The sequence below is a fragment of the Heterocephalus glaber genome, unplaced genomic scaffold (assembly GCF_053883595.1).
Source record: "Heterocephalus glaber isolate CG9 unplaced genomic scaffold, H.glaber_assembly_v1.0 deba00001687, whole genome shotgun sequence".
Lineage (NCBI taxonomy): Eukaryota > Metazoa > Chordata > Mammalia > Rodentia > Bathyergidae > Heterocephalus > Heterocephalus glaber.
Genome location: NW_028258412.1, coordinates 9,895,194 through 9,921,797, shown reverse-complemented (window position 1 = coordinate 9,921,797; position 26,604 = coordinate 9,895,194). Strand labels below are relative to the sequence as shown.

At 45.3% G+C, this 26,604-nt stretch overlaps 1 protein-coding gene and 1 pseudogene across 4 annotated transcripts; one reads left to right on the top strand and one right to left on the bottom strand.

The window, feature by feature from the left end:
• The first annotated feature begins 1,505 nt into the window (after window positions 1–1,505).
• Lrrc75b (leucine rich repeat containing 75B) lies at window positions 1,506–7,518 on the top strand. Of its 4 annotated transcripts, XM_021257275.2 has the most exons (5): window positions 1,775–3,097; window positions 3,199–3,239; window positions 3,926–4,054; window positions 5,107–5,222; window positions 6,746–7,518. In XM_021257275.2, the coding sequence occupies exons 1-5, from the start codon at window positions 3,040–3,042 to the stop codon at window positions 7,269–7,271; spliced, it is 870 nt and encodes a 289-aa protein (XP_021112934.1). In that variant the 5' UTR covers window positions 1,775–3,039; the 3' UTR covers window positions 7,272–7,518. The 4 variants fall into 4 exon arrangements, with proteins under 4 accessions (XP_004843613.1, XP_021112934.1, XP_004843616.1 ...); XM_004843556.4 differs by lacking the exons at window positions 1,775–3,097; window positions 3,199–3,239 and adding an exon at window positions 1,506–1,686; XM_004843559.4 differs by lacking the exon at window positions 3,199–3,239.
• An 11,762-nt stretch (window positions 7,519–19,280) lies between these two features.
• On the bottom strand, window positions 19,281–20,516 carry LOC101721792 (nuclear ubiquitous casein and cyclin-dependent kinase substrate 1 pseudogene; annotated as a pseudogene).
• Window positions 20,517–26,604: the final 6,088 nt, after the last annotated feature.

The following is a 26,604-nucleotide window of genomic DNA, read 5'->3' as shown; positions in this document are numbered from 1 at the left end:
AATGCTCAGCCCTCTCTCCCCTCATTTCTCCCTCCTACCTCAGTCTTCTCACATTCAAGGCGACAATGTCCAGGCCTGGCTCAGCCTCTGGAATGACATGGTCAGGATCTGGGAACCATCCAGGTCTGGCCCCAGTGCTCTGGATACAGGGGAGGAGAAGGAGGGCTTACCTGGCAGGCAGCTCTGGACAGGGGATCTGAGAGGTCCCTCAGGTACTAGGGCTACTGCTTAAAGCTCTGGCCCCATCCCAGTGTCAATTCAGCAACAGCGCATTGGCCCTGGGGAAAGGCTGACTGGGCAGTCACGAAGGCTTGTCAGGGAGGAAACCTGCTGTGCCAAGGTGGCCCCAGGACAATACTGGCTGCACAGGAGGGGAGGGGAGGCTGCTTGGGAGAAGGGGGCACAGGAATTGGCCCAACAGGAGTTGGAGGGTCAGAGGTTGGTTGAGACTATGCCATTCTGTTGTCCTCTGCCTAAGGGGTTCATTGCAGGGATCACAAAGCCTGGCACCCTGAAGGCCACGCCCAACCCCTGGGCGAACAATGCTTGACCCAAAGAAAGCATCCTGGCAGTTGTCAGTCACTATAGGCCCTCGGGCAGATTTCCTGTCATGCACACTTGCCCAGCAAGGTATCCCAGCCTCACAGGCCTCAAACATACTCCTCTTCTCGGGGAAGGAGGGTTGGGGCTCAGTGCCACAAATGTCCCCCACCCAGGTAATGTGAGGAGCCCGGAACTGGTGTAGGGGGCTTCAGGGAGCAGGAGGCCTCCAATAGGGACTGCTGTGGAAGGCCCCATCAAGCTGGGTGGGTTCCTGGAGGAGCAAGGGCCCCCTCCTCACACTGAGGGCTGTCCCTCCCCTTGTCAGGCAGGAAGTCTGGAGCCAGGGGCAGATGCAGCTGGCCCACTGCCAGCCTGCCCAGAGCTGGGCTTAACAGTTCACCAGTGGGCCTCAGCAGGCCTGCTCATCTTCCAGGGAAGGGGTCTGAGAGGGCGGGCTCCAGGGGAAGAAGGGAGTGGGATTAAGTATTTGTCAGTGCCTTAGTATGTATGCAGTGTGGACAGGTCAGACACAAATGCCTACTGCAGGGGCGATTCCTGAAAGCAGGTGCTGGGATTGAATCGTGCTGCCAAAAGGCACCCCCACCCCCGCCTGCTGCCTGCTGCGCTCTTTGCTTGTTCAAAGCGACTACTGCCCCAGGCAGCACTGGAGCAGAGCGTAGAGAGGTGCCAAACGCCACCACGTCCTGGCCAGCTCAGCGTCTCTCTGGGAAGAGCTCCAACGCCAGGTCCAATGCGGGCGGGGCCCTCTTCAGCTACACCCTTGCTAAAGCGAGGAGCCCCCCTACCCCCACGCCGGATCTGCAGAGCCCGGGCGCCCAGCCTTGGAGCCGGCGCTCCGCACCCCGCGCACCCGGGGCCAGCCGGGGAGGGGCGGGAACGGGGCGGGGTGCGGCGCAGACCGCCCAGCCTCCCGCCCGCCTGCCCGGTGCCCGCCTCTCTGCGGCCATGGGGGCGCGGCTGGGTCGGCGGGCCGGGCCCGAGGCGGGCTCAGGGGCCGGGGCGGCGGCAGGCAGCGGGCCCGCTCCCTACGAGCGCCGGGTGCGCTGGCTCCGCGAGATCCAGTCCACTCTCCGCGAGCGGCGGCCGGAGCGCGCCCGGCAGCTGCTGCGCCTTCTGCGCCAGGCGAGAGAAGGAGCGGGCGGCCGGGGATGGGCTGGGAGGGGCCGGGGCTGCAGGCTGCGGGGAGGGTGGGTTCCGAGGGCAAGATGGGCTGCAGGGGCTGAGGAAGAGCGCGGGCTGGAGAGACCGCTGGTGAGGCTGGCAGACTGTGCACGGAGGAGAGGGCCGCTGCGTCAGGGCTCTGTCTGGGGTCTGTTGTGTGTTGAAGGTGCCCCGGCCTGGAGTTGAGCCCACATTCAGGCCTTGGGAGGGAAAGAAGAGGACTGGATGGGGGTGTATTGAAGGACAATGGGAAGAGGGCAGCTTCTTCCTCCTCCAGACGAGGGGAAGCACTGGACTCTGGGAAGTGACAGCCCAGATGGTCTGCAGGTGCACACGGAGGCACTATGGCAGTGCAGACAAAGCCACAAGGCATGCATCCTCCTAACAGGCAGCTGGTTCCCACTGAGTACACAAGGCCAGTGTCTGCACATCACAGTGTCATATTTGGGCAAGTGAGGACTCTGGTTCCACATCAGGTGCTCTAGCCTGAGATCCTGAGCCTTGAGCTCAGGGATGTGGGGTCCAGCACCACCCCATGGGTGAACTACTTCTCACTCTACCTAGTTCCCATTCCCTGCAGCAGCTGGCACCACCTGCCCAATCCTGTAGCTGAAATCAGCCATGCGTGCAGATGTTTAGCCTCTAGAAGGTAGGTGGGTGGAGATGGGGAAACTGAGGCATGGAAAGAAGTGGTCCACAGAGGAAACTGGGAGAGTGGGAGCCAGGCTTAGAGGAGGCCTGCTCCTCCTCCAGCCCCAGGTTTCCTTTCTTTGAGCTCAGTGGGCTGGAAAGGTGGAGCTGGCCCTTTAAGCGGAGCTGTCCAGACCAGTGAAGGCAGGCTTTGGTCTGGGGCCCTGTCTGGGTCTGCCCACTCACCAGCCTCCCCTTCTTCCTTCTGGAATCTCCCTAGCTGGCATCTGTGGCTTGAACCATGTTGAAAATACAAACAGCTGTGCAGTACCCAATCATCCAGACTAACCAGAGGCACAGACTGCTGTCTGGGATGGTGTCTGGAGCCCAAGGCACCAGCTGGGCATTCTCCCTGGAAACAACAGAGAGAGAAGGCCACTTCAAAACTAGCTGGGTCACCGCTTTGTGTTTCAGCAGTTGAGATTTGAACCTTAGCAGAGGGTTCTTCTGCCCCATAACCAGCAGGAGCAGTTGCTGGCCTGTCTTTCTGTGGCCAGGATGACTACACAGGGCATGTCATTGTCTTGGGCTTAGGGAGGGCACACAGAGGAGGCTGGAGGCTCCTCCTGGCTCTGCCTGGGCCAGCAGCTGTCAGTGTGTCCTCTAAATGGACCCTCTGGAAGGATGTTTCGCTCTACAAGAATGGAGAGGAGAAAGCAAGAACCAAAGGCAGGAAGGCCAGGTCAGTGCCCTGGCCATAGATCTGATCGAAGGGTAGGAGGAGGGGCAGGCACAGGGAGTGCAGAGCCTGCAGACTGTGTAAGTCTCTGATTTCACTTCCAGAGCACTTGATCTGCACCAAAGGGGTTGAGGATCAAGTTCAGGTGTGTATTTCAGAGATGCTCTAGCAGCCCTGAGCTGGAGGGATGTGGGAGGCTGGAAACCCTGGGAGGGGGCCCATAGGGGTGGAGCCCTGAACCTCGGCTAGAGCAGTAGAGAGGAAAAAGTGGGCTCACTAAGTGAGCTGGGGGAGAGAGGGCAAGGGAAAAGGGCTGGGTGATTTCTGGGAAAGTGGGCAAGGTTGCCCCCCTCCCTCCGTGTACTGAGCTGGCACACAGGACATGAGGCCAGCTTCAGGGCAGGGGATGAACATGCGGAGTCTGAGTGTTTTTGGAACATCCGAGCTGGGAGACAGGCCCATCCCCACAGGGTGGAATGTTGACTGCAGCTTGGGAGACCTCAGGGATAGGAGGGAAGGCAAAGGGCCCCAAAGGAATCTTGGAGAAATCGCCATTCAAAGGAGCAGACAGCCCCAGAGAAGGAAAGGTGCCACAGCAAGACACGCCACCACCGGTAATCTGTCTATGGCCTCCATGAAGGCCCTGGTGTGCCACCCGCTCCTCATCCAAAGGTCCACCTGCTGCTATGTCACTGTCTTGGGGAGACTCTAGCAAGCCTCAGGGAGGGAGGTAGGGCCATAGGAAGCAATAGGAGGGTCATCTGGTTGACTGGCCCGGAGAAAGAAGGCTCCAATCTCTGACTCACTCACCTACTTTTTCATCACCCACAGGATCTGGGCCTTGAGGGGACCCTCCTCACTGACATCCTCTACAGGAATGTGACCTTCCTCAATCTAGTGGACCCCATCTCCCATGACCTGCTGGTGAACCTGGCCCGGGACCTGCAGTGCCCCAAGAAGGTAAGGGTAGACTCATTTCCACAGTGGCAGCACTGTGCCCAGGCCTGGGGACACTAGCTGAGCAGAAGTTACATGGGGACCCTGTAGGACGTTGTTCTGACAAATTCACTAAAAACTGGACTCGAAACCTCTGAGTTCCTGAGGCAGAAGAGGATGGAGCCCCGTTTACTTATCTCTATCCTGCTTGGACAGCCTTGGGGATGGTGCTCTCTGTCCCTCCCATGGCAGCTTGAGTCATAGGCATGTCCCTCCTCATGTTAAATTGGAGCCTACCACCTGTCACCTTCACCCTCTGCCCCGACAGCATCTGCCGATGTCCTTCCATGACCAGGGGCACAGCCCCAGCCTGTGTGGACCAGCTCCCGAGCCCTGGTCACAATGAATCCTCTAAATGAAACAAGGGTACCCACTGTAGGCTCTGCCATCTCTGGCGTCAGATACAGTTGGCTACCCACAGCTATTGAAGTAACCACCAGGGCTTGCTCTCTCTGTGCGTGTCGAATGCTCCTGGTGCTATTAACAGAGGGACTGTATAAAGGAATATTCCAGGTAATGGAGCATGACTGGTGCCAGCTTTGTGAAAAGCTCACCCTGTTATTCTACCCCCAGCTGGGCCTCTGCAGGGGCCCAGTTAGGACTGTGCGAGACAGGATGTAGTGCTGTAAAACATTACACCCCCAGCCCTATCAGCCCAGACCGAGGCACACAGGCATGGTGTAGCTTGGAGAACGAGAGGAAGAAGAACATGCTGACCTGGCTTGTTCCTATTCCCTGGGATTGGCGTCAGTGGAGCAGGGCTCCCTCGAGGGGCCTGGTCTGGACCCCCTGTGGCAAGTCCCCTGGGGGTGCAGAGGGTGAGCAGGCCACCAGCTGCTCGCTGAAGCTGCCGGCCCTGGGCCTGAGAACAGAGAACAAGGGCCCATTGTCTGGGCTTTGGACCAGCCCGTCCAGCTCTCAGCAGGCAGCCTCCCCTGGCTCTGGGCCAGATCAATCCATGGTGGGGGTGAGAGGGGCTTGGTCTCACCCTGACAACGCTGCCCCCCACCCCACAGGACTATGAGCTCTGGAAATCCTCGGACAAGATCTGCCGGCAGCTCATCTACCACCTCACCCCTCATTCCAAGCGGGAGCGAGGACCCAGCCTCCCCCAGAGGAAGACCCCGAGCTGGTAAGGGGAGCCCAGCCACAGCCCCTCTTCACTGTCTCTTCAGCATCCCTTTCAAGGTTGTTACCAGAACATCTCTCACTGAGAGTCTGCCGCTTACAGTCTCACCCTGCCCTTTGCTCATCTTCATCTGCACTGAGTCTCCATCCCTGGAAGCCAGTCTGGCCCATGGCAGCAGATGTACCCCAAGCCAAGCTGCCTTCTCTGTATAAAATGCCTTCCATTTCCTCCAGGATGGTCCACCTGCTGTCATTCACTCATTCCTCAATCCCTGACCTATCTCAGGGCCTGGACCCCCTTCCCTACCTGCCACCCGAGATAACTCAGCAGGTGTCAGGTAAATCTTCATAACCAGTGGTGAGGGGGCCACATTCTGTGTCACTATTCCCATTGGACAGGAAAGAAACTGAGGCTGGGAGAGACAAAGTCTTGCCAAGACACTCTCCCTAATAGTCCTGCAGCCCTTTGAGAGTTCACCAACACCAAGCTGCTAGACACTGAGGCCCCCAGGATACCAGATAGCTCACTGCTGTGGGGTCCCACCCTCGTCATTCCACAACAGCCTCATGCATAGAGGCCCAGCCCAGAAGTCGCTGCAGGCCCAGGGCCCCAGAACCACAGTCAGGAATAGGCCCTAGCACATGTCTCCTATTGGTCTCCTACCTCCTTCTGTCCCTCTGATGGCCCAAGAGGAATCTGGAGCCCACGTATTTGTTCCAAGGGAGACTCTCCTCAGTCTCCAAGTGTCTCTCCCAACTTAGAACACAGGGAGTCCTCCCCCCTGGACAAGTCCTCACCCCACCCCACTAGCACTTGCCCCCTCACTACCCAAAGGCAAGGGGACCAGCCTGATACTCCATCTCCTCATGGGAAGCTTTTCCCTCACGCTGATGGACCAGACTTCAGAGCAGGCCCAGGGAAAAAATGTGGGCTAAGGAGTCAGAGCACCTCGACTTCAGGCCTGTCCCCTCTTAGTGATATGTGGTCATTGGAGAGTTATTTCGCAACTCTGAGCATCAGTTTGCTCCTCAGTAGAATGAGTCATTATTCCTATCCCCTTGGCCTGGCATAAAAATAAGTGAGATAACAAATATAACAGAGGTGGTGATGCTGGCCACAAGGTAAGGTTTTGTAATAATAGAGTAAGTCCCTGACTTACAAACGAGTTCCATTCCGGGAGAATGTTTATAAGCTGGATTTGTTCGCAAGTCTGACAAAGTGAGTCTTATATGAATCTGTGAAAGTTTGCAACTTGAATGTTCATAGGCCAGGGACTTACTGTAATAGTTCAACCATGGAACCTTCATTTAATCTTCACAGCAGCCTTGTCCCATTTCACCAGGAAACTGAGGCTCAGAGAGGTTCCCAGCATGCCCTTGGCCACACATTTAGAAAATGGCAGTTGGAACCTGACTTTGCCAGGCTGGGCCTGGGCTGTCGCTGATGGATCATTGTCTGTGGTCACCAGGGTCCTGCCTAGCCCCAGGGCCCTTGCTTAGGCCATCCCAACCGCAATCTTCCCACAGCCTCAAGAGCAGCCTCCAGAAGACTCTGCCGGGCGGGGAGACTGTGGACCTTTCGGGCATCCCGCTGTCAGCGAGAGACGTGCAGCACATAGCGCGCTACCTGGGCAGCCATGGCGCCGGGCTGGCAGTGCTGGACCTGAGCTTCACGGGGCTGAGTGATGAGCTCCTGCACCTGCTGCTGCCCAGCCTTTGGCTGCTACCCCACCTCACCCAGCTCCTGCTCAACGGCAACCGGCTGACTCAGGCTGCTGCCCGTGAGCTCACGGAGGCAGTCAAAGACACCACCAAATTCCCTGTGTTGGCCTGGGTAGATCTGGGCAACAATGTGGATGTGGCCTCACTGCCCCAGCCCCTGCTAGTCGGCCTGCGCCGGCGGCTGAGCCAGCGCACCTCGCTCCCCACCATCTACGAGAGTCTGGACTTTGAGGCTGGGGATGGCATAGCTGGGTTCCCCACTGCTGCCTCTACTTGGGGCTCTGCAGCTGCTGACCCAGGGCCTGAGCCCCAGGCCTGCTGTGCCAGGTGACCTGCCACTCACCTCAGTCTGTACTACTGATTGAGGATGCCCTTGAGCACATGAAACAGCAAGTGGTGGAGGTGCCATGGGCCCCCCAAAGAGCCAGTGAAAATGCTCAGCCTGGGACCAAGGGGATGGGAAGAGAATAGTCTCACAGGAGGCCAGGCAGATGGCCCACTTAGGAGGCTCGGCCTTCCCTCAGCAGGAGGGGTCCTGGGACCCACACTGCAGACCCCACAATAAAGTGATGACCCTCTTTGCCTCAGCCTTTCTGCATCACAGACCTAAGGTCCCCCAAGTGCCAGCTTGGCTGCTATGGTGGAGTAGCTCCTGTCTATGCCAAAGTGAGGGGGCAAAGTCATACTGATCTTCCCCTTGGTGTTCCCTGGTGGGCCGAAGAGACCCACCTGTGGGGGTCATGAGTCCGCCAGTGTGGGCTGGAGATTGAGAGGAGGCCCTCACGTCTGGGCAGAGTTTGGGCTGTATAAGTAGGGGAGCTGAGGGGGAGCAGGTTGGGAGCCTGGGGTGGGGTGCAGAGCTCTGCATGGAACCCCACAGCACACTCACGTGTGAGCCCCTGCTTCCATCAGGACAGGGCTGCACTGGCTGGGCTAAGGCCATAGCTGACTGGAATGAGAGGACTCAGGGCTGGCACAGTGCTGCCTACACCCTCCAATCCCCAAGCCTCCACTAGTGAGTAGGCCACTCAGTGGAGTTAGGAGATGCATCTGGCCAGAGACAAAAAGCTGTGTTTCCTCCAGGGCCTGGGGTTCCCCACACAGCACACAGTGGGTAGAGGTGAGCACAGTTAGCAGCAGGAGAGGTGGGGGCACGACAACCCTAAGGCTGCACCTGTAGGTGGCATTCTCTCCCTTCCTCCCCAAGGACCCTAAAAAAGATGGGCTCCCAAAAGGAGCCTAGTGCCACGGTCACCCTCGCTGTCCTATGTGAGGAGCTAGAGTTCAGCCCAACAAGCAGATAGGTAGACAAGCAAGAGAATTATTTAGAGATGTCCCGGGGGAAACAGAGGGCTTAGTGGAAAAGCCAGTGGCGTCAGGTTCCTGTGCCAAGCCAAGATATAGGTCTGGGGTCATGGGCTCCTGCTAGATGAGAGAGCTGGCAGCAGAAGGAGGCCCCAGGGCTAAGGAAAAGGAAGGGTCCCCCTGGGCCTGTGTACCCTGCCCCACTAGTCCTGACCTTCCTTCACGTCACTGAGCCTCTAGGGCCAGAGGGCCAGGGCCAGGGCCTCCAGGGATGTGAGTGGTATATACATCCCCCATGGGACATGGATTTCACTATGTCCCCAGATCGGTTGGATGCACTACAGCTTCCCAGGACATAAGGGGTTAGCCAAGAAGGGAGAGGGCAGAGATTTACCGTCAAGCCCCACAGAGCTCACAGCTTTTGGCGATTCCTTATCAGGAGGCCGTGGGAAGAACACAGGGTCCAGCCTGGCTCTGCTTCTGACTTGCTAAAGGGATGACCAGCCCCTTCCCCTCTCTGGGCCTCATTCTCAGCTCTCTTCTCTCTGTTAAATAGTGCTTACTGTCTCCAGTCTCTCCCGGCTGTCAATGCTTCATCCTGGGGTCCTGACACCGAACTTGTTTCAAAGACGTGGGCCTGCCCCGTAGCTCAGAACAGTGGAAGTTCCTCCCAGAATGGGGGTTGAGCTCCCCAGAGCCAGGCAAAGTGGGATGGAAGGTAGACCAGCGGAGAGAAGGAAGGGAGGGCCAGCCTTGGGCCCGGCAGGCTGAAAAACCCGTCACGTGCACAGGCAGCTGAATGTTCCCCTAAACTCCTTGCTGGAGGAAGGCCAAGCTCTCTATGTTCCTCCTGCCCTCCTCACTCCCTGCCCACATCTGGCCGGAAGCCAGCCCACAAACCTTCAGGTGTTACTGCTCAGAGAAATTCCTGCCAGGATGGTTCAAGAGCACCGGAGCCACATGTCCCAGGAAGGCTCCGGAAGAATCCAGGTGGCAGCAGATGGTCTCAATCTCTCTGCTGTTTGGACAGAGGGATGCAAAGCAGTACTGTAGCCGAGCCAGAGCATGAGACAGCATAAGAGATGTAGAGAAGAATAGCCTTGTTGCTAGGCAGGTGTTCACAACCGTTCACAGGTCCTCATGACCACCAGTAAGGCCTCTCCACAGGAGGAAGTGGGGGCTTGTGCCTTAGTCTGCTTTGTGCTGCTATACTAGAATACAGCATCCTAGGTAATTTATAAAGAATAGAAGTTTATTTGGCTCATGTATCTGGAGGCTGGAAAGGCCAAGATTGAAGGCTGCATCTGGTCAAGGCCTTCTTGCTGCTAAACGTGACAGAGGCATCACATGGTGAGAGGACTCAAGAGAGCAGGAGGGGGCGGAACTCGCCCTTATTACAAAACCACTGTGGCCATAAATGAGATTAATCTGTCCGTGAGAACACAAGCCCTCACTTCCTCCCTTCCTCACTTCCTAGAAAGCTGCTTTAAAGGCCTCACCACTCAAAACTGAGTGGGGACTGAGTTTCCCACACATGCACTTCGGGGGAAGCATTCAGGCCACGGCCTGACTCACGCAGCCGGGTGGGACAGAGAGCACCAGACAAGGCAGTTCCAGTCCCAGGTCCAGACTAAACAAGCTGGGCCTCCTTTGAGTGATGGAATTGTGACCAAGACTAGGCCGGTTTGCTTTCAAGACTGGTTAACCCATTGGTGGGTTAGTTCACGGCTGAATGGTCTAGTGGAGGAAGTGGGTCATGGGTGCGTAACCTTGGTGACTATATCCTGTCCCTGGCCCTTTTCTCACTGGCTCTTCCCCTTCTCTCTGCTTCCAAGCTGCCATGACTTGAGCAGCTTTTCTCTGCTATGGTTTTCTGCTATGATCGTTCTGCCTCAGGGCCAGCCAACCATGGATTGAAATCTTGGATACTATACTAGGTGTGGGCCAGGGATTTAGCTCAGTGGTTCTGCCACCTGCCTCAAAAGCACGTGGTCCCGAGTTCGATCCCTAGTACCAAAGAAAAAGAAACTCTACTAGGTGTGATGGCACACACCTGTGATTCCAGCACTCGGGAGACTGAGGTAGGAGAATTGCCAAAAGTTTGAGCCCAGCCTGTGCTATATAGTGAGTTCAAGGCCAGCCTGAACTACCTAGTGAGACTTTCTCTCAAAGGAAAAGAAAAAGACTCCATCTTATTCCAGAAAGAATAGCTATCTTCAAGAAATAAAATAATAACAAATACTTGAAAAGTTGCAGGGAGAAAAGAATTCTTCTACATTGTTGGTGGGAATGTAAACTAGTATAACCGTTATGGAAATCAGTATGGAGGCCCCTCAAAAAACTAAAACCAGAAATTCTATTCGACCTACCTATTCCCCTTTTAGATATCTTTCCCAAAGAGATAAAGACATGATATTACAGTGACACATGCATACCCATGTTTATTGTAGCACAAATCATAGCTAAATCTTGAAAATAGTCTATAGGTCCTTCAACAGATGAATGGATAAAGAAAATGTGGTATTTATATATAATTTTGCCATAGAAGAAAGATACATTTGAGTCATTTGCAGGAAAATGGGTGCACCTTGAGACTATATTAAGTGAAATAAATCAGATAATGGAAACTTAAATATTGCATACTTTCTCTGATATGAGAAAATGAAAAAATGAATAAAAAGCAAACTTAATAGATATATAATAGGAAAGAGGGAGATAAATCTTTTTCATATGAGAAGGGGATCGAGAGATGAAAGGAAGGGAGAGGAAGGGAGGGAGGGAAAAAGGATGAAAAAAAAATTAAGAGGTGTTAGTACTTGTACCCACTCCCCACAAGAAATGTAGTCATTAAGTAATGCAAACATGTACCAATTAAAAATAAAAACTTAAAAAAACGTTGTGTCAAATGTTTTGTCCCAGCAACTGAAAAGCTGACCGATGCAACTGAGCTACACCCGGACCTATTTATTGTTTGATTGATTTTTTGCAGTGCTGGGGTCACTGTGTAAGAACTCTACTGCTGAATTACCTCTCCAGTGCCCTACTCCATTTATTTATTTAACAAGCCCTTCTGTGAGCTTCCTCTGGCCAGGTACTGTTCTGATAGCTTTATACTTCTATAATTCTCCTAGCATTTTAAGGAGGTGCATGCTATCAGTTTTTAAAAATTTTTCTTGTATTGGTACAGGTTTGCAGTACATAATGATTACTTTCTTTGTGAGGAGTTGGTACATGTATATAACACATCTTAATGTTTTTCATCCCTTTTCCCTCCCTCCCTCTCTCTTTCTTCCATTCTTCCACCTTTTTTTTTTTTGGACAGGGTCTTGCTATGTAGTTTAGCCTGGCCTCAAACTCACAGCGATCCTCCTGCCTCAGCCTCCTGAGTGCTGGAATTACAGGCGTGTGCCACCACACCCAGCCTCCTTCCACCTCTTGATACCCTTCTCATTTGAAAAAGGTTTATCTCCCTACTTCCTATTATGTATCTTTTATTTTGCTCTTTATTCATATTTTGATTTTCTCATATAAGAGAAACTATGTGATATTTAAGCTTCCATGTCTGATTTATTTCACTAAATATTATAGTCTCAAGGTACATCATTTTCCTACAAATGATTCAAATTTATCCTATTTTATGGCAGAGTAATACTCCATTATGTATAAATACCACATTTTCTTTATCCAGTCAACTGTTGAAAGACCTATAGGCTACTTCCAAGATTTATTTATTATGATTTATGCTGAGATAAACATGGGTATGCATGTGTTACAGTAATATCATGTCTTTTAACTCTTTCAGAATGATACCTAGTTTTAATGGAACTTCTGGTTATAGTTTTTTGAGGAACCTCCAAACTGATTTCCACAGTGGTTATGCTGGTTATATTCCCACCAACAATGTAGAAGAATTCCTTTCCCACTGCAGCCTTGCAAATATTAATTATTATTTGTTTGTTTGTTTGGTTGGTTTTTTGAGACAGGGTCTCACTATGTAGTTTTGGCTGGCCTCAAGCTCACTATGTAGCCCAGTCTGGCCTCGAACTCACACCCTCCTGCCTCAGCCTCCCGAGCGCTGGGATTACAGGTGTGCACCACCATGCCCAGCTATTATTTGATTTCTTGATGATAGCAATTATTTCTGGGCAAAAATGAAAAATCTCGTGGTTTGTTTTAACTTCCATTTCTCTAATGGCCAGAGAGGTTGAACATATCTTCATGTATCTAATGGCCATTTGTGCTTCTGAGAGGTGTCTATTCATTTCAGTTGCCTATTTGTTTTTATTAGGTCTTTCATTTTTGGTGGTCTAATTATTTTTGAGTTCTTTATATGTTCTAAATATTATTCCTCTGCCTGAGGAATAGCTGGCAAATTTTTCCCCATTCTGTACTTTGTCTATTCTGTTTTTTGGTTTTTTGTTTTTTTTTCTGTGCAGACCTTTTTGATATGATCCCATTTGTTGATTCTTGCACATTTGGGGTTCTGTTCAGAAAGTCCTTGCCTATGTCTACAAGAGCTTTATCTATTTTGTCTTCCAGTGGATTCTTTCTATTTTAACATTTAGATCTTTGATCCATTTTGATTTTATTTTAGTACATGGTGAGATATATAAGTCTAGATTCAATCTTCTGCATGTGAATAGCCAGTTTTCCCAGTGTTTTTCCTCCATTGTATGTTTTTGGCCCCTTTATCAAAGATCAGATAGTTAAATGTGCTTGGGTTTTTTTCTGCCTCCTCTATTCTGTTCCACTGATCCACATATCTGTTTTTGTGTCAGTACTATGCTGTTTTTTATCACTAGCTTTGTAGTATAACTTCAAGTCCAGGATTGTGATGTTCCCTGCCTTGTTCTTGTTGCCTAAAATTGCTTTTGCTATTCTGGGTCTCTTCTGGTTCCATATGAATTTTACAGTTGTTTTCTCTAGTTCTGTGAGGAATGCTATTGGTAATTTGATTGGACTTGCATTAAATCTGTATATCAGTTTTGGAAGTATAACCATTTTGACAATATTGGTTCTGCCTATCCAGGAACAGGGATATCTTTTCATTTTCTGATGCCCACTTCAATCTCATTTTTCAGAATACTGTAGTTTTTGTTGTCTTTCACATCCTTGATTTGGTTAATTCCTATATATTTAATTTTTCTTGATGCTATTGTAAATGGTATTGTTTTCCTAATTTATTTCTTGGTAAGTTCATTATTGGTGTACATGAATTGTATTTTTTGTTTGTTTGGTTTTCTTTGAGACAGGGTCTCACTGTGTAGTTCAGGATGGCCTTGAACTCACTATGTAGGCCAGCCTGACCTTAAACTTACAGTAGTCCTCCTGCCTCAGCCTCCCAAGTACTGGAACTACAGGCATGAGACATTATGCTTGCCAGGAATGGTATTGATTTTTGTATGTTTATTTTGTATCTTGATATGTTGCTGAATTTCACTATTCTAGTAGTCTTTTGGCTGATTTTTTTTTTTTTCTGGTACTGGGGATCGAACTCAGGACCTTGCACGTACGAGACAGGTGTGGTGCTGCTGAGCTAAATCCCTGTCGTGGTGGAATTCTTTTGAGTCTTATAAGTAGAGGATCATGTCATCTGCAGATAATAATTTGACTTCTCTCTCTTTTTTTTTTTTTTTTTTGGTACTGGGAATCAAACTTAGGACCTTGCACTTGGGAGGCAGGCACAGTGCCACTGAGCTAAATCCCCAGCCCTGACTTCTTCCTTTTCTATACATTTCTCTTTTATTTCTTTCTCTTTCCTCATTACTCTGGCTAATATTTCAATACCATACTGAACAGGAGTGGTGATTGTGAACATCCTTGTCTTGTTTCTGATTTTAGAGGAAAAGTTTCTAGCTTTTCTTCATTTAATACGATGTTGGCAGTAGGTTTGTAATAAATGGCTTTTATCAGATTGAGACAAGGTATTTCTATACTTCTGGGGGTTTTTTTGAGACAGACTTTGGTATGTAGTTCAGGCTGGCCTTACACTCACTATGTAGCCCAGGCTGGCCTTGAACTCATGGCAATCCTCCTGCCTCAACCTCTCAAGTGATGGGATTACAGGCGTGTGTCACCATGCCTGGCTCTTCATTGTTTTTATCATGAAATGGATGTTGGAGTTTATTAAAGGCTTCTTCTCTGCATCCACTGAGATGATCATATAATTTTTGTCCTTGTTTCTATTTATGTGATATATTGCATTTATTGATTTGTGTATGTTGAATCATCCTTGCATCCCTGGGATGAGGCCAGCTTGGTCATGATGAATGATCATTTGATGACTTGTTGCATTATGTTTGCTTCCATCTTGTTGAGGGTTTTTTGCATCCATATTCATTGAAGACATTGGCCTGTAGTTCTCTTTTTTGGTTGGGTCTTTGTTTTTGAAATCAGGGTAATTCTTGCCTCTAGGAATGACTTTGGGAGTATTCTCTCCCTTTCAATTTCATTAAGTAGTTTGAGGAGTATTGATGTTAGATCTTCCCTGGAGTTCTTTAGAATTCAGTGGTGAATCCATTGGGTTATTGGCTTTTGTTAGTTGGTAGGTTTTTAAAATTATTGCTTCAATTTCATTGTCTGTTATTGGATTATTCAGGGCTTTTAAATCTTCTTGGTTCAGTTCTGGTAATTAGTATGTATCTAGGAATATATCCATTTCTTCTTCATTTTCCAACTTATTGTCATACAGGCTTTTGAAACAGTTACTAATAATCTGGATTTAAAAACTGGGTGTGGTTGTACATGCCAGTAATCCCAGCACTTGGGAGGCTGAGGCAGGAGGATTGACTGAAGTTTGAGGCTAGCCTGTGCTACATAGTGAGTTCAAGGCCAGCCTGAACTGCATAGCAAGACCTTGTCTCAAAAAAACAAACAAACAAAAACTTCTGGATTTAGGCAGTGTCCATTATAATTTCACTTTGTTCCTTTCTAAGTGCATTAATTTGGGTTTTTTCTGTCCTTTTTTTTTTTGGTGAGACTCCCTATGGGTTTGTCTATTTTTTTATTTTGTCAAAGAATCAGCTCTTTAATTAACTGATTCTTTTTATTTTTGTGTCAATTTCATTGATTTCTATTCTGCTCTTTATAATCTCCTTCCTTATACTAGCTTTGCATTTGGATTCTTCTTGTTTTTCTTTTCTTTTCTTTTCTTTTTTTGGTACCAGGGATCAAACTCGGGTCCTTGTGCTTTCAAGGCAGGCGGCAGAACCACTGAGCTAAATCCCCAGCCCCTTTCTTGTTTTTCTTGAGATGCATTGTTAGAGTATTTATTTGGACTCACTCTGTTTTTCTGATGTAAGCATTCACAGGCATAAACTTCCCTCATAGTACTCCTTCCACTGTGTCCTGTAAGTTTGAGTATATTGTAATGGCATTATTGTTCAGTTCTAAGAACTATCTTACCTCTTCTTTGATTTCTTCTGTAGCCCATTGATTATTCAAGAGTATATTGTTTAATTTCCATGCATTTGCATAATTTCTGTGTTTTCTCTTGCCACTGATTTCTACTTTCAATGTGCTGTGATCTGATTATATGCATTTTCTTAAGCATGCTTTATGACTAGTATGTTCTATCCTGGAGAAAGTTCTATATGCTGCTGAGAAGAATGTATTCTGTTGTTATTGGTTGGAACATTCTGTAGATATCTATTAGGTCCATTTGTTTGAAGGCTTTGTTCAACTCTGATGTTTCTTTGTTGATTTTTTTTATCTACTTGGTCTATTCATGATAGAGGAGTATTGAGGTCCCCCGCTATAATTGTGTTGATGTTTATCTGGTCTTTTATGTCAGTAGTGTCCATTTTATGAAGTTGGGTATGCTGTTATTTGGTGTATATATGCTAATAATTGTTATCTCTTCCTGTTGTATTGTTCTCTTAACTAATATGTAGTGACCTTCTTTGCCTCTGCCTCTTCTGGTCAGTTTTGGCTTGAAGTCTACTTTGTCTAAAAATAGCTTAGGTACTCTTGCTTGTTTTCAGTATTTCATTGCATGGGATATTATTTTCTATTATTTGATTTTTAGTCTATGGATTTCTCTTTGGGTTAAATGTGTTTCCTGTATACAACATACTACTAGATTTTGTGTTTTGATCCATTTTGCTAACCCATGTCTTTTGACAGGGGCATTGAGACTATTCATATTGAGAGTAATTACTGATACTGACTTATTCCTGGCATTGCGTTATTTTCCTGTTGTTTATTCCCTTCCTTCCCCTTCTACTTAACTGCTCACCCTACCTGGTGGATTCATCCCATTAGACATTTTGTCACTGTTAGCTTCATTGCCACTTTCTAAGATATCCTTGAGAATTTTTTGGACTGCTGGCTTGATGGTCATGAATTTCTTTAGGTGCTCTTTATTATGGAAATATCTAATTTGTCCATCCATTTTAAAAGCTAGTTTTGCAGGATATATCGGTCTAGATTAGAAGTTGTTTTCTCTTAGTGCTTGAAATCCTTCACTCCAAGCTCTCCTGGCTTTTAAGGTTTGTGTAGAGAAGTCTGCTATAATTCTAATGGCTTATCTTCATAACTGATTCATTGCTTTTCTTTAATAGCTTTTACGATTCCATTCTTGTATTAGATTTCTGGGATTTTGCTATGATATATTGTGAAGTTCTTTTCTGATCATAGCTACTTAGGATTCTATATTCTTCTCTGTATGTTAAATTCTTTTCCCATATTTGGAAATTTTTCTGCTATTATTTCAGTAAACAAGTTTTTTATGCCATTTGTGGTGTTTTCTGTTTTTTCACTAATTCCAATTAATTTAAGATTAGTCTTCTTTGCATCATCTAGCAGCTATTGGATCCATTTTTTCATATTCTCTTGTTGCTTTTAAGGTGTCTCTCATTAATTGGTCACCAAGAAGAATCCTATTCTCTCGTTCTGACCCTCTGTTCTCACATTGGTCACTTCTGCTACCCAGACTTTCAATAGAATTTTTAATCTGCCGAAAATCTGTTTGGTACCTTTTTATGGACTCTAATTCTTTTCTATGCTGGTCATTCATGTTTTATGTTTGTTTTGTTTAGCTCAGTTAGATTTTTTATTAGTGTCTTCTGTAGATTGGCTGATCATTTTGTTTACTAGGCCCATTATCTATTTAGTTACATCTTCTTTGAGTTTGCCAAGCACTCTATTGATCTTTTTGTTATCTCCTCTGTTATCCTTTTGAATAATTTGGCCATGTAGCTTTTGATTTCCTCCCCTTTGATGCCCCTGGATCAGCTTGGGGGAGTTGATAGTTTTTGGAGACCTTTTATTGCCTTGTCTTCTTGTGTTTCTACATTTTGTTTGTTTTTTGTGATGAGGTTTGACTACAGTGGAAAGCTTTGTGGCTAATATGGAGACCTCTTCAGTTAATGTCTGTTTTTCAGTGATGCCCTCTGGGTGAAGCTAAGTATAGGCCCTTGCTTCCGTCCTAGGATCTAACCACCTCCATTCATTTGGGAGGGGAGGAAGCAATGCAATTGGCTCAGGACCAAGTTCTCTGGGAATGGACTGAGTATTGTTAATGACACAAGGCAATTCAGACATTAGCATTCAGAGAAATTAACAGCAATAATTAATAGCAACAATTGTATCACCTGGGCTATAGTAATAAAATCAGGAACAGTAATAGCATCTAAGATAAACTGGATATTGATATACCCTACAAACCAATAATGTACCACATATAACCATAGAAATAAGGTCTATAATTATAGTATAAACACTAAGACAAACCAAATGTTTTTTTTAAAATTTCACTAATTTTCCAATTTATTAACCTACGTGGACCCTTAAACTTTGCTCCCACCAGCACAGTGTCAGGGTGTGGAGGATCAAACCTGCAGATCTATCTCGACTTATTCTCCTAAGGCATGGACAAAGCCTGCTGTCAGAGGCACATGGGCCTCCTAAAAACACATGGGCCTCCTAAAAACACATGGGTTCTCTAGTCCAGTTGAGTCTCAGTCTCCTGCCCTAAGAAACACAAGAAATAAGCGGGGATCCGACCAACTTAATGTGAAAGTGGTCTTTAAGACACCTCTCCTCCCGTTAGGGCGTGGAGAACAGAGCCCAGAAGTGTCCTAGAGCAGAGCTGCTGGGCACTGGATCACGGTGCGAAGCAGTGTTCTATGGAGCAGCAGGAAGCGGAGAGAGGCATCTCATAGCACGTTTCTACAAAGAAATTAGAAGACCTGGGTGTAAAAAGGAAAATGTTCTATCCCCAAATAAAAACAGAGCGTGGTTCATGGGATCTGAATGCACATTGACAGCATAAAAGAATTTCAATTCTGTTTTCATAGAGGAAAAATCCCAGCCCTTTGTGACTGAGTTTCACGTTAACTGGAACTTTTATTTGCGTAAAACCTAACTAAACATTGTCAGTTTGAAAAGAAACCCACTGGGATGTGTAGATCCATCTTGCCATTTAAATCCTAGAGTTCCCCCCTTTCTCTTATCCTTAGCAAAATGTTATCCAAAAACAGGATATATATTTTTAAAACATGACCCATTACAGAATGAAGTATGAAATCAAGCATGATTTCAGTTTTGCCAGCCCCTGTACTTTCTAAGCTCTGTAAAGACTAGCAGGATAAAAGAATCATAGGCTCCAAGTCTCTCTGAGATAAATGATGAAATACGAAATGAGAACCCATCCCCCCAAACATGGTCAAGTATCCCAGCATTCCATACCCACTCACTAAGGTAAAAAATATGAGTATTTTTAGTAACAATTCAGAATTCACCTTAATCTCTTACCGGACTCATCAGTGGAAGTTTAGAGTCGTGATTTCTTTTAGACATTTATACTTATGTATATAGACATATAAACTCATAATAGAGGACAACTGATTTTTTAGACGTCCAAGCAGAGAAAGAAGCAATTATTTTTAACTAAAATCCTTCTATGTTTTTTGATTACTGTTCAACTTGCTATCATTTTAGCTCACAGCAAAGTTCCCATAGTCTTCATCTCAGATTGTATTGCTTTGCACATGTGGTATATCTTCCATTAAAAAGAAAAGGATGAAGCAGTCAATCCAGTGATTAATCTGACATGGCTTTCATTGGGAAATAGGGGTGGTGGCAAAGAGAAGACCAGCAAACACAAAGGTAACTTAAACACTTCTGTGTACAATGGTTTTCTGGAGAAAGAGAGGAAGAGAAGGACGGAAAGAGAGAGGAGAGAGGGGAAAGAGAGAGAAATTATTTTTAACAAATAGAAAAAAGCACTGAAAGCCCCTGAGTCAAGCCATAGCCCAAACCATGTTCTATCTTAAGTAGTTCTCTTTCTTCCCCCTTTTTTACTTTTTTCTTTTTAAATAAAATCTCTCCCAGTCCACGAGCGCTTTTAATCCTCCTCAGACGGGTCTTCACCTTCAGATCCTTCATCTCCGGACTTCTCAGGCGAGGGGGTTGGCCGGGGCCTTCTTCTCCGAAGGGCTTTCGGGCCCCTCTTCTTCCTCGGGAGGAGTCTTTTCCTCTGATGCCTTGGAAGCTGTAGGGCGGCCCACTTTCCCTTTGCCTGCCCCTGGACTTGGCGTCACTGTAGCCTGTAGTCTGGGTTTGGGCATTTTCTTTTCTTTTCTCTTAGGTTTGGACTTCTTAACCATCTTTTTGTTTTTCTATTTTGAACTGCCGTGGTCACTGTCATCATCTTCTTCCATTAGGAAATCCTCGTCACTGCCGGAATTCTCCTGGAATGGTGCCTCATCCTCTTCTTCTGGTTCTTCCTCACTACCCTCATCTTCCATGAGCATCTCTCTCTGGTTAGAAGCTGCTTTATAGATGCTGCCTGCCGCTGCTGGCGCATATTTTTATGATCATCTTTTTCATCTTCACTGTCCTCTGCTGAATGCGAATCATCCTTCTTGGTCTTCACATCTTTTTCTCCTGAGTCCTCACTGTCTTCCTGTGAATTCTTTCCAGACCGACTCTTATTTTTAGCTTCTTGAGGAAATGATCGGATTTTCTTGGTGGGAGGACCTGAATCTCTTCCATAATCTTCATCTGCATCAGCAGACTCCTGAAACTGTGAATAATCAACAACCTTCCTATTTCTGACAGGCCAAGACATGTTCGCTGTGGAAACAGGACCGAGTCCAGAAGCCAAAGACCAGGACCCCCACAAACACCCCGCGCGCTCCGCACCCCCCACCCCCGAACTTCGGCCCATGGGGCCGCTCTCGCTGAACCCGAACCCGAGCTGCTGGCTTCTCAAACTCCGCCACGCCTCGGTTCTGGGCCCCGGGATCAAACCAGCTCCCCGCCCCGCCCCCGTACCCCGTCTCTTCGAAATAGATCCCAAATGTTGACCTACAGTAAATATCTGCTAAATGGGATAACTTTACCTCCATTAACAACAAAAAAATTTTCAACAGCAATAGCATAGAGTTAACTAGTTATCTAAAGATTCAAAAAATTTAATTGTTATACTAGTAAAGGTAGAGAAGGTAGGGAACTGGAGAATGAAAAAAGCCAAATTTAAAAAATTAATCAGTAAGGGCCGGGGATTTAGCTCAGTGGTTCCGGTGCCTGCCTCGCAAGCGCAAGGTCCCCAGTTCGATCCCCGGTACCAAAAAAAAAAAAAAAAAAAAAAAAAGAATAAATAAAATAAATAAATTAATCAATGGAAGATGAGAAGGAGGAGAGAAAAGTGGAGTAGAGGGTCCTATTGAGGAGTAAAAGGAAAATAATATTATTAGAAGGCAGTCACAGAAAAGAACAAAAAAGAAGAAAAAGCAAAAAGCAAAAAACAGGAAAAGAAAGATATGAAGAAGAAAATGTTAAAAGAGGAAAAAGGGGAAGAGAAAAACTCAACCCCCCCCCGCAAAAAAAAATAGATGAAGAGAGAAATAACAAAACATTTAAAAATTTAAAAAATTATTGCCTGGTGAGGTGGTGAACAACTGTAATCCAAGCACTTCAGAGGCTGTGGCAGGAGGATCGCTGCAAGTTTGAGGCCAACTTGGGCTAGATTGTGAGTTCAAGGCCAGCCTGAACTACGTGGTAAGACCCTATCTCAAAAAAATAAAAATAAAATAAAAACAAGATTATGTCAAAAAGTTCTCTTTGGTTCTTGTTTGTTATTTTGGGTTTCTTTGTTTTGGTTTTTTGTTTTTGGGTTTTGGTATATTATATGTACTGCCAGAGTAAGCATGTGGTTTTTAGGTTTGGGGTGTTTTTTTAAGACAAAATCTCACTATGTAGTTCAGGCTGGCCTCAAACTCTGTGCTTGTTTTTTCCCTCTCTCTCTTTTTTGCTTTTTGTTCTTTTCTTTTTTCTTTTTGTTCTTTTCTCTGTGTTTTTGAATGAGTGGTTTCTTTCCAGGATCTGCATTCTTGGAATCCAGTAAATCCTGATTCTCTCCACTAGCTTTAGGGCCTGTGGGTTTGTGAGTTGCCTTCCTGAACTAAAGGCCGCTCTTTCCATTCACCCCAGAATGTGGTAACCACCCAGGCCAAGACATGTCCTTGCTTAAACTGGCAAATGGGAAAAGCAAACAGTCTTCTGGTCTCTGCTAGATGTAGGCTGTAGGTTGGGGTTCAAGCAGATAGTTGGACTTAATGTCAACATTACCAAGTCTTGTTTCTTACTATGGAGGGAAGGGCCTGTTTCCTTCCTAGCTTGGGATTAAACTTCTCAGGAGGTTTATGTCTAACCTGCGCCCTCTCTGTGATGGTCTCACACGGTCGTCTTTCACCCAGTCACTTTGCTGAAATCTTGAAAGCTGCTGGCCAGGTCTGTGCTTTCTCCCTGGGCCTGCTGGCCCTTCAGGCTCACCTTATCCAGGATCAGGTAGGTTGGTTAGTCTGTGACTCTATTGTCCCAGGCCAAGGGAAAGAAAAACATAGAGCCACTGTGCAGTTGGCTGATAGGTGTGGCCAGGATGCAGCACCCACGGGCACAGAGTTGGTAGAGGCCAAGGGTGCATCTCCATCTAGCCCACAGTGGGTATGGCTCCATTCGGTCTGTGGGGGACACAGCTCCCTAAGTAGAATTTTTAACCTCCTGGATTTCTGTTTGGTATCTGTTCATGTTCTCAAATTCTTTACCAAACTGCTCATTCATGCTTTGTTTAGCTCAGCTAGCCTTTTATTAGTATATTCTATAATCTTGCTGATTGTTTTGCTTATTAAATCCGTTATCTGTTTAGTTATATCTACTTTGTACTTGCTGAGCACCTTATTGTTTGTTTTAAAATCTCTCATCATTTCAAATAATTTAGCTGTGTGGATTTTGATTTCCCTCCCCTTGGTGACTTTGGAACAGCTGTGGGGGAGTTGGGAGTTTTGGAGGCACTTTCCTGGCTTGTCTTTTCTGGGTTTTGTTTTGTTTGTTATTGGTACATTTTAGATATACATAATAACATTCATCATAGGAAATTTGTATCTGTACATGATATATCTTGCTTATTTTATTTTACCATTCCCCCTTAGGGCCCAGGATTTAGCTCAGCGGTGCCACCGCCTGCCGTGCAAGCTCAAGGTCCTGAGTTCAATCCCCAGTACCAAAAACAAAACAAAACAAAAACACAAAACTATAGTTCTCATTCTCCCTTCTTCCCCTCTTTATTTACAAAAGCTTTGTTTTAGGGCTGGGGTTTCAGCTCAGTGGTTCTGCTGCCTGCTCGCAAACACAAGGTCCCAAGTCCAATCCCCGGTCCAAAAAAAAAAAAAGATGTCAAAAGCTTTGTTTCCATTTTTTCCTTCTATTCTCTTTTTTTTTCTTGTCCCTCCCCTCTTCCTTGTTCCCCTTCTCACTTGAATACTTTCTTCCAATTTCTCAATATACACATTTGTTCTGCCTCACCCTGACACTGGAAGATGTTAGATCGAGCCAGCCTGCAGCTGCTCTGTATTCCAGGCTCAGTGTGCCTCTTTCCAAGATGGTGACTGGCCAATCACCCTCTTCTGGGGGATGTCTAAACCTAAATACCTCACCAGCTACTGAAGTCTGCTGCATCCACTGCTCCATTCCACTGGTGCATTTCTCTGTGGAGGCCTCTGGGGTTGCCAGTAGTCATCGTGCATCTGCAGTTTCCTGCTGCTCCTCGCACACAGTGAGTTGGGGCTCAGGTTGAAAGCGCTGCATGCTACCTCCTTCTTCTGCATTGAGGTATCTCTCTTTGCTCTCCCTGTGGACTTCAACTCTCACTTCAGATCCTTGCATGGTCCTGGGGACCCACTTCTCTCCTTCTTCTCTTCCTCATGTTGCTATATTCCAGCATCTGGGATATATATATATATACACATATATACATACATGTATACACATACATGCATACATACATGTATACATATATACATGTATGTGTACATATATACATGCACGTATACATATATACATATATGTATACATATATATATATACCAATTCTTAAAAAGGCTATTTCTGTGCTGTTTACCACTCTGCCATCTTCCCAGAAGTCCCTGCCTTGTCTTTTCATCTTTCTTTTTTCCTTTTTTTTCCTTTTGTGTGTGCTGAGGTTTATGGGTTGAGTATAGTGGATTTTGTTGCTAGTACAGAGACTACAATTATGGATTTGTTTTATGCCATTCTATTCATTTTTGCTTTGTATCATTTGAAGATTTATTATTGATAGAGTTCTCTGCTAGATAAAGTGGCCCTGACAACCCTGCATCCTAAAATGGTCCCTGCCTACAGGAAATGAATCACTGCAGAGAGAGCAAGGACCTGCCTTTTCGGGCCACTAATTTCTCCCACCACTGTTCTTTCCCGCGTAAAGGTTCAAATCCACTAATGAATTTAAACCTCACACCTAGTTGTAGCCAATCATCTGCCTCCACCACACTCCTCCAGCTCTAATAAAACTCACCCAGCCAGCCCCTGGTTGTTGCTCTTGGCATTGTTCGAGACAGCCCAGCAGCTCTGTCCCTTAATAAAAGGCTTGCCTTGGGTGTTCATGTTTCAGCTCATTTTACTTCTCTTAATTATTAGATACATAATATTTAAGATCATTATGACTTCTCGATTAACTATCCTGGAATCATTATGAAATGACTTTCAATATCACCAGTAATATTCCTTGTTCTGAAATCTACCTGTCTGGTATTGATGTAGCTACTCTACATTTGTTTTGCCCAATGTTATGGTATATATAATTTTTCATCTTTTTACTTTTAATATTTATATATTTGTACTTCAAGTATTTCTTATAGGTAGCATTTAGTTGGCTCTTATTTTTTTCTCCAACTGATAACCCTTGCCTTTTCAAAATTTGGAGGACATTATCACAGATTTTACAGAATTTAATAGGATATAGAAAGCACATTTCAAAAATCTTTTTTGAAATAAATTTGACAACCTCTAAGAAGTATGTTGGAAGACAAATTAATGAAATTGACTCTGGAGGAAATATAAAATTTGAGTAGCACCTATTAAAGAAAGTATATTCCTAGCTTGAAAACCTACCTATATGACAACAACAGGCTCATATACATTTTAACTGATAAATTATATCAAACACTGAAAGTAGAAGAAAGAAGAAACACTTCTCCCCTCATTTTAGGAAATCAACATTGTGCTAATACTAAAACTGGATAAAGATAATAGAAGAAAAAAAGTATGAACATAGATAAAAATTTGTTTAACAAAACAAACTATTAGAAGTCAGATCTGGCAGTATGTAGAAAGTGGTTTTATTATAGGGATGGCAGTGTTGGTTCAGCATTGGAAGATCCACCCCCAGAAGTCATCATTCTAACAGAGAAAAGGAAAAAGCCATATGATCCTGTCAGTTGCAGAAAAAGTATTGGACTAAATTCTACAGCTGTTCATGGTAAAAGCTATCAGGAGACTAGAAGTAGAACAGAACCTTCTCAACAGATAAGCCATGTACTCCATACTTCCAGCAAAAATGCCTTATATGAATGGAAAAGATAAATGCTTTCTCCCTAAGGTGGGGAACAAGGGCAGATATGCCTACTCTTCATCTGTCCATTAAACTTCGAAACATAGGCCCAAACCAAAATAGTCTGGCAATAAAAAGACACAATTAGCATAGGATTGGCAAGGTAGAAGTAAAATCTTTATGTGTAGATGAAATGGTCATCTACAGAGAAAATACTAAGAAATCTCTAGAACTTGTATTTGAATTTAGCAGGGTTAGAAAACACAAGGTATATATAAAAATTCAGGTCTATGTACTCTTGCTATAAATGAAGAATTGGATATTGAAATTTAAAAGTTATGTAGGAGTACAAAGGATCTAGAAAAGTAAAAAGAAAAAAAAACAGTGTTGGAAGACATTTAGTACCTAATTTTAAGACTTCCTCTAAAACTACAGTAATCAAGGCAGTGTTGGCATAAAGAAAGACATATAGATCAATGTAATAAAACAGAGAATCTAGAAATAGCATCACACATATATGGTCCACTGAGTTTTGAAAGATTATTTAACATTAACATTTTATAGAACATAAACTCAATTCAAGAGCAGAGGAAAAGATAGTGTTTTCAGCAAATGGTACTAGAACACCTGTTATCTGTATGTAAAAAATTAACCTCAACCCTTTATTTCCATACATAAAAATAACTTGAAAGGATCTATGAACCCAAATATGAAAGACTAAAATATAAAACTTTAAGAAGAAATTATAAGGGAAAATGTTCATGAATTTAGGGTAAGCAAGATTTTCCTAGGATTAAAAAAATGATATATAAAAGAAAGAAATTGATAAATGAGATTCTACCAAAATTTAAAACTTTAAATGACATCATTAAGAAAATGAAAAGTAGTCCTTAAACAGACCATATTTATAATACATATAACCTATGAACAGAATACATAAAGAACACTTACAGCTCATTAACAGACAACCCAATTAAAAAGTAGACACAAGAAGATGATAAATGGCCAGTACAGCACAAGGAAAGGTGTGCAACGCTAGAATCAGAAAAATACTAATCAGTATAATAACAAGATCGTATTATACACTCATTAGGGAGATGAAGTTAAAAGTTTTAAAAGAACAAATATCAGCTTAGGTGTGAACCAGTTAGAACTGTCTAATACTGTCAATGTGAATGTAAAATGACAAAATCATTTTGGAAAACAATATAGAAATTTCTTGTATTACTGTTAAGAACCAACAGTTCTGTTCTTAAGTTCTTACTTAAGAGGAATGAAAACACATGTTCACCATAGATTTGTACATACAAGTTGACTATCACTTATCTGAAATTCTTGGGACCAGAAGTGTTTCAGATTTTGGTTTGAAATCCACTTGATCTGCAAAGAGGATAGCTACTCCTGCTTTTTTTCAGGTTCCTGTCACATGGAGTATTGTTTTCCACCCTTTAACTTTCAGTCTATGAGTTTCCTTTTGAATTAAATGTGT

Bases quoted from the DNA above. Each gene is read 5' to 3' on its own strand.
- Lrrc75b (XM_004843556.4), top strand. From the start codon at position 1,510: ATGGGGGCGCGGCTGGGTCGGCGGGCCGGGCCCGAGGCGGGCTCAGGG. The intron at 4,055-5,106 runs GTAAGGGTAGAC...CCCACCCCACAG, and splicing joins ACCTGCAGTGCCCCAAGAAG to GACTATGAGCTCTGGAAATC. The intron at 5,223-6,745 runs GTAAGGGGAGCC...ATCTTCCCACAG, and splicing joins CAGAGGAAGACCCCGAGCTG to CCTCAAGAGCAGCCTCCAGA.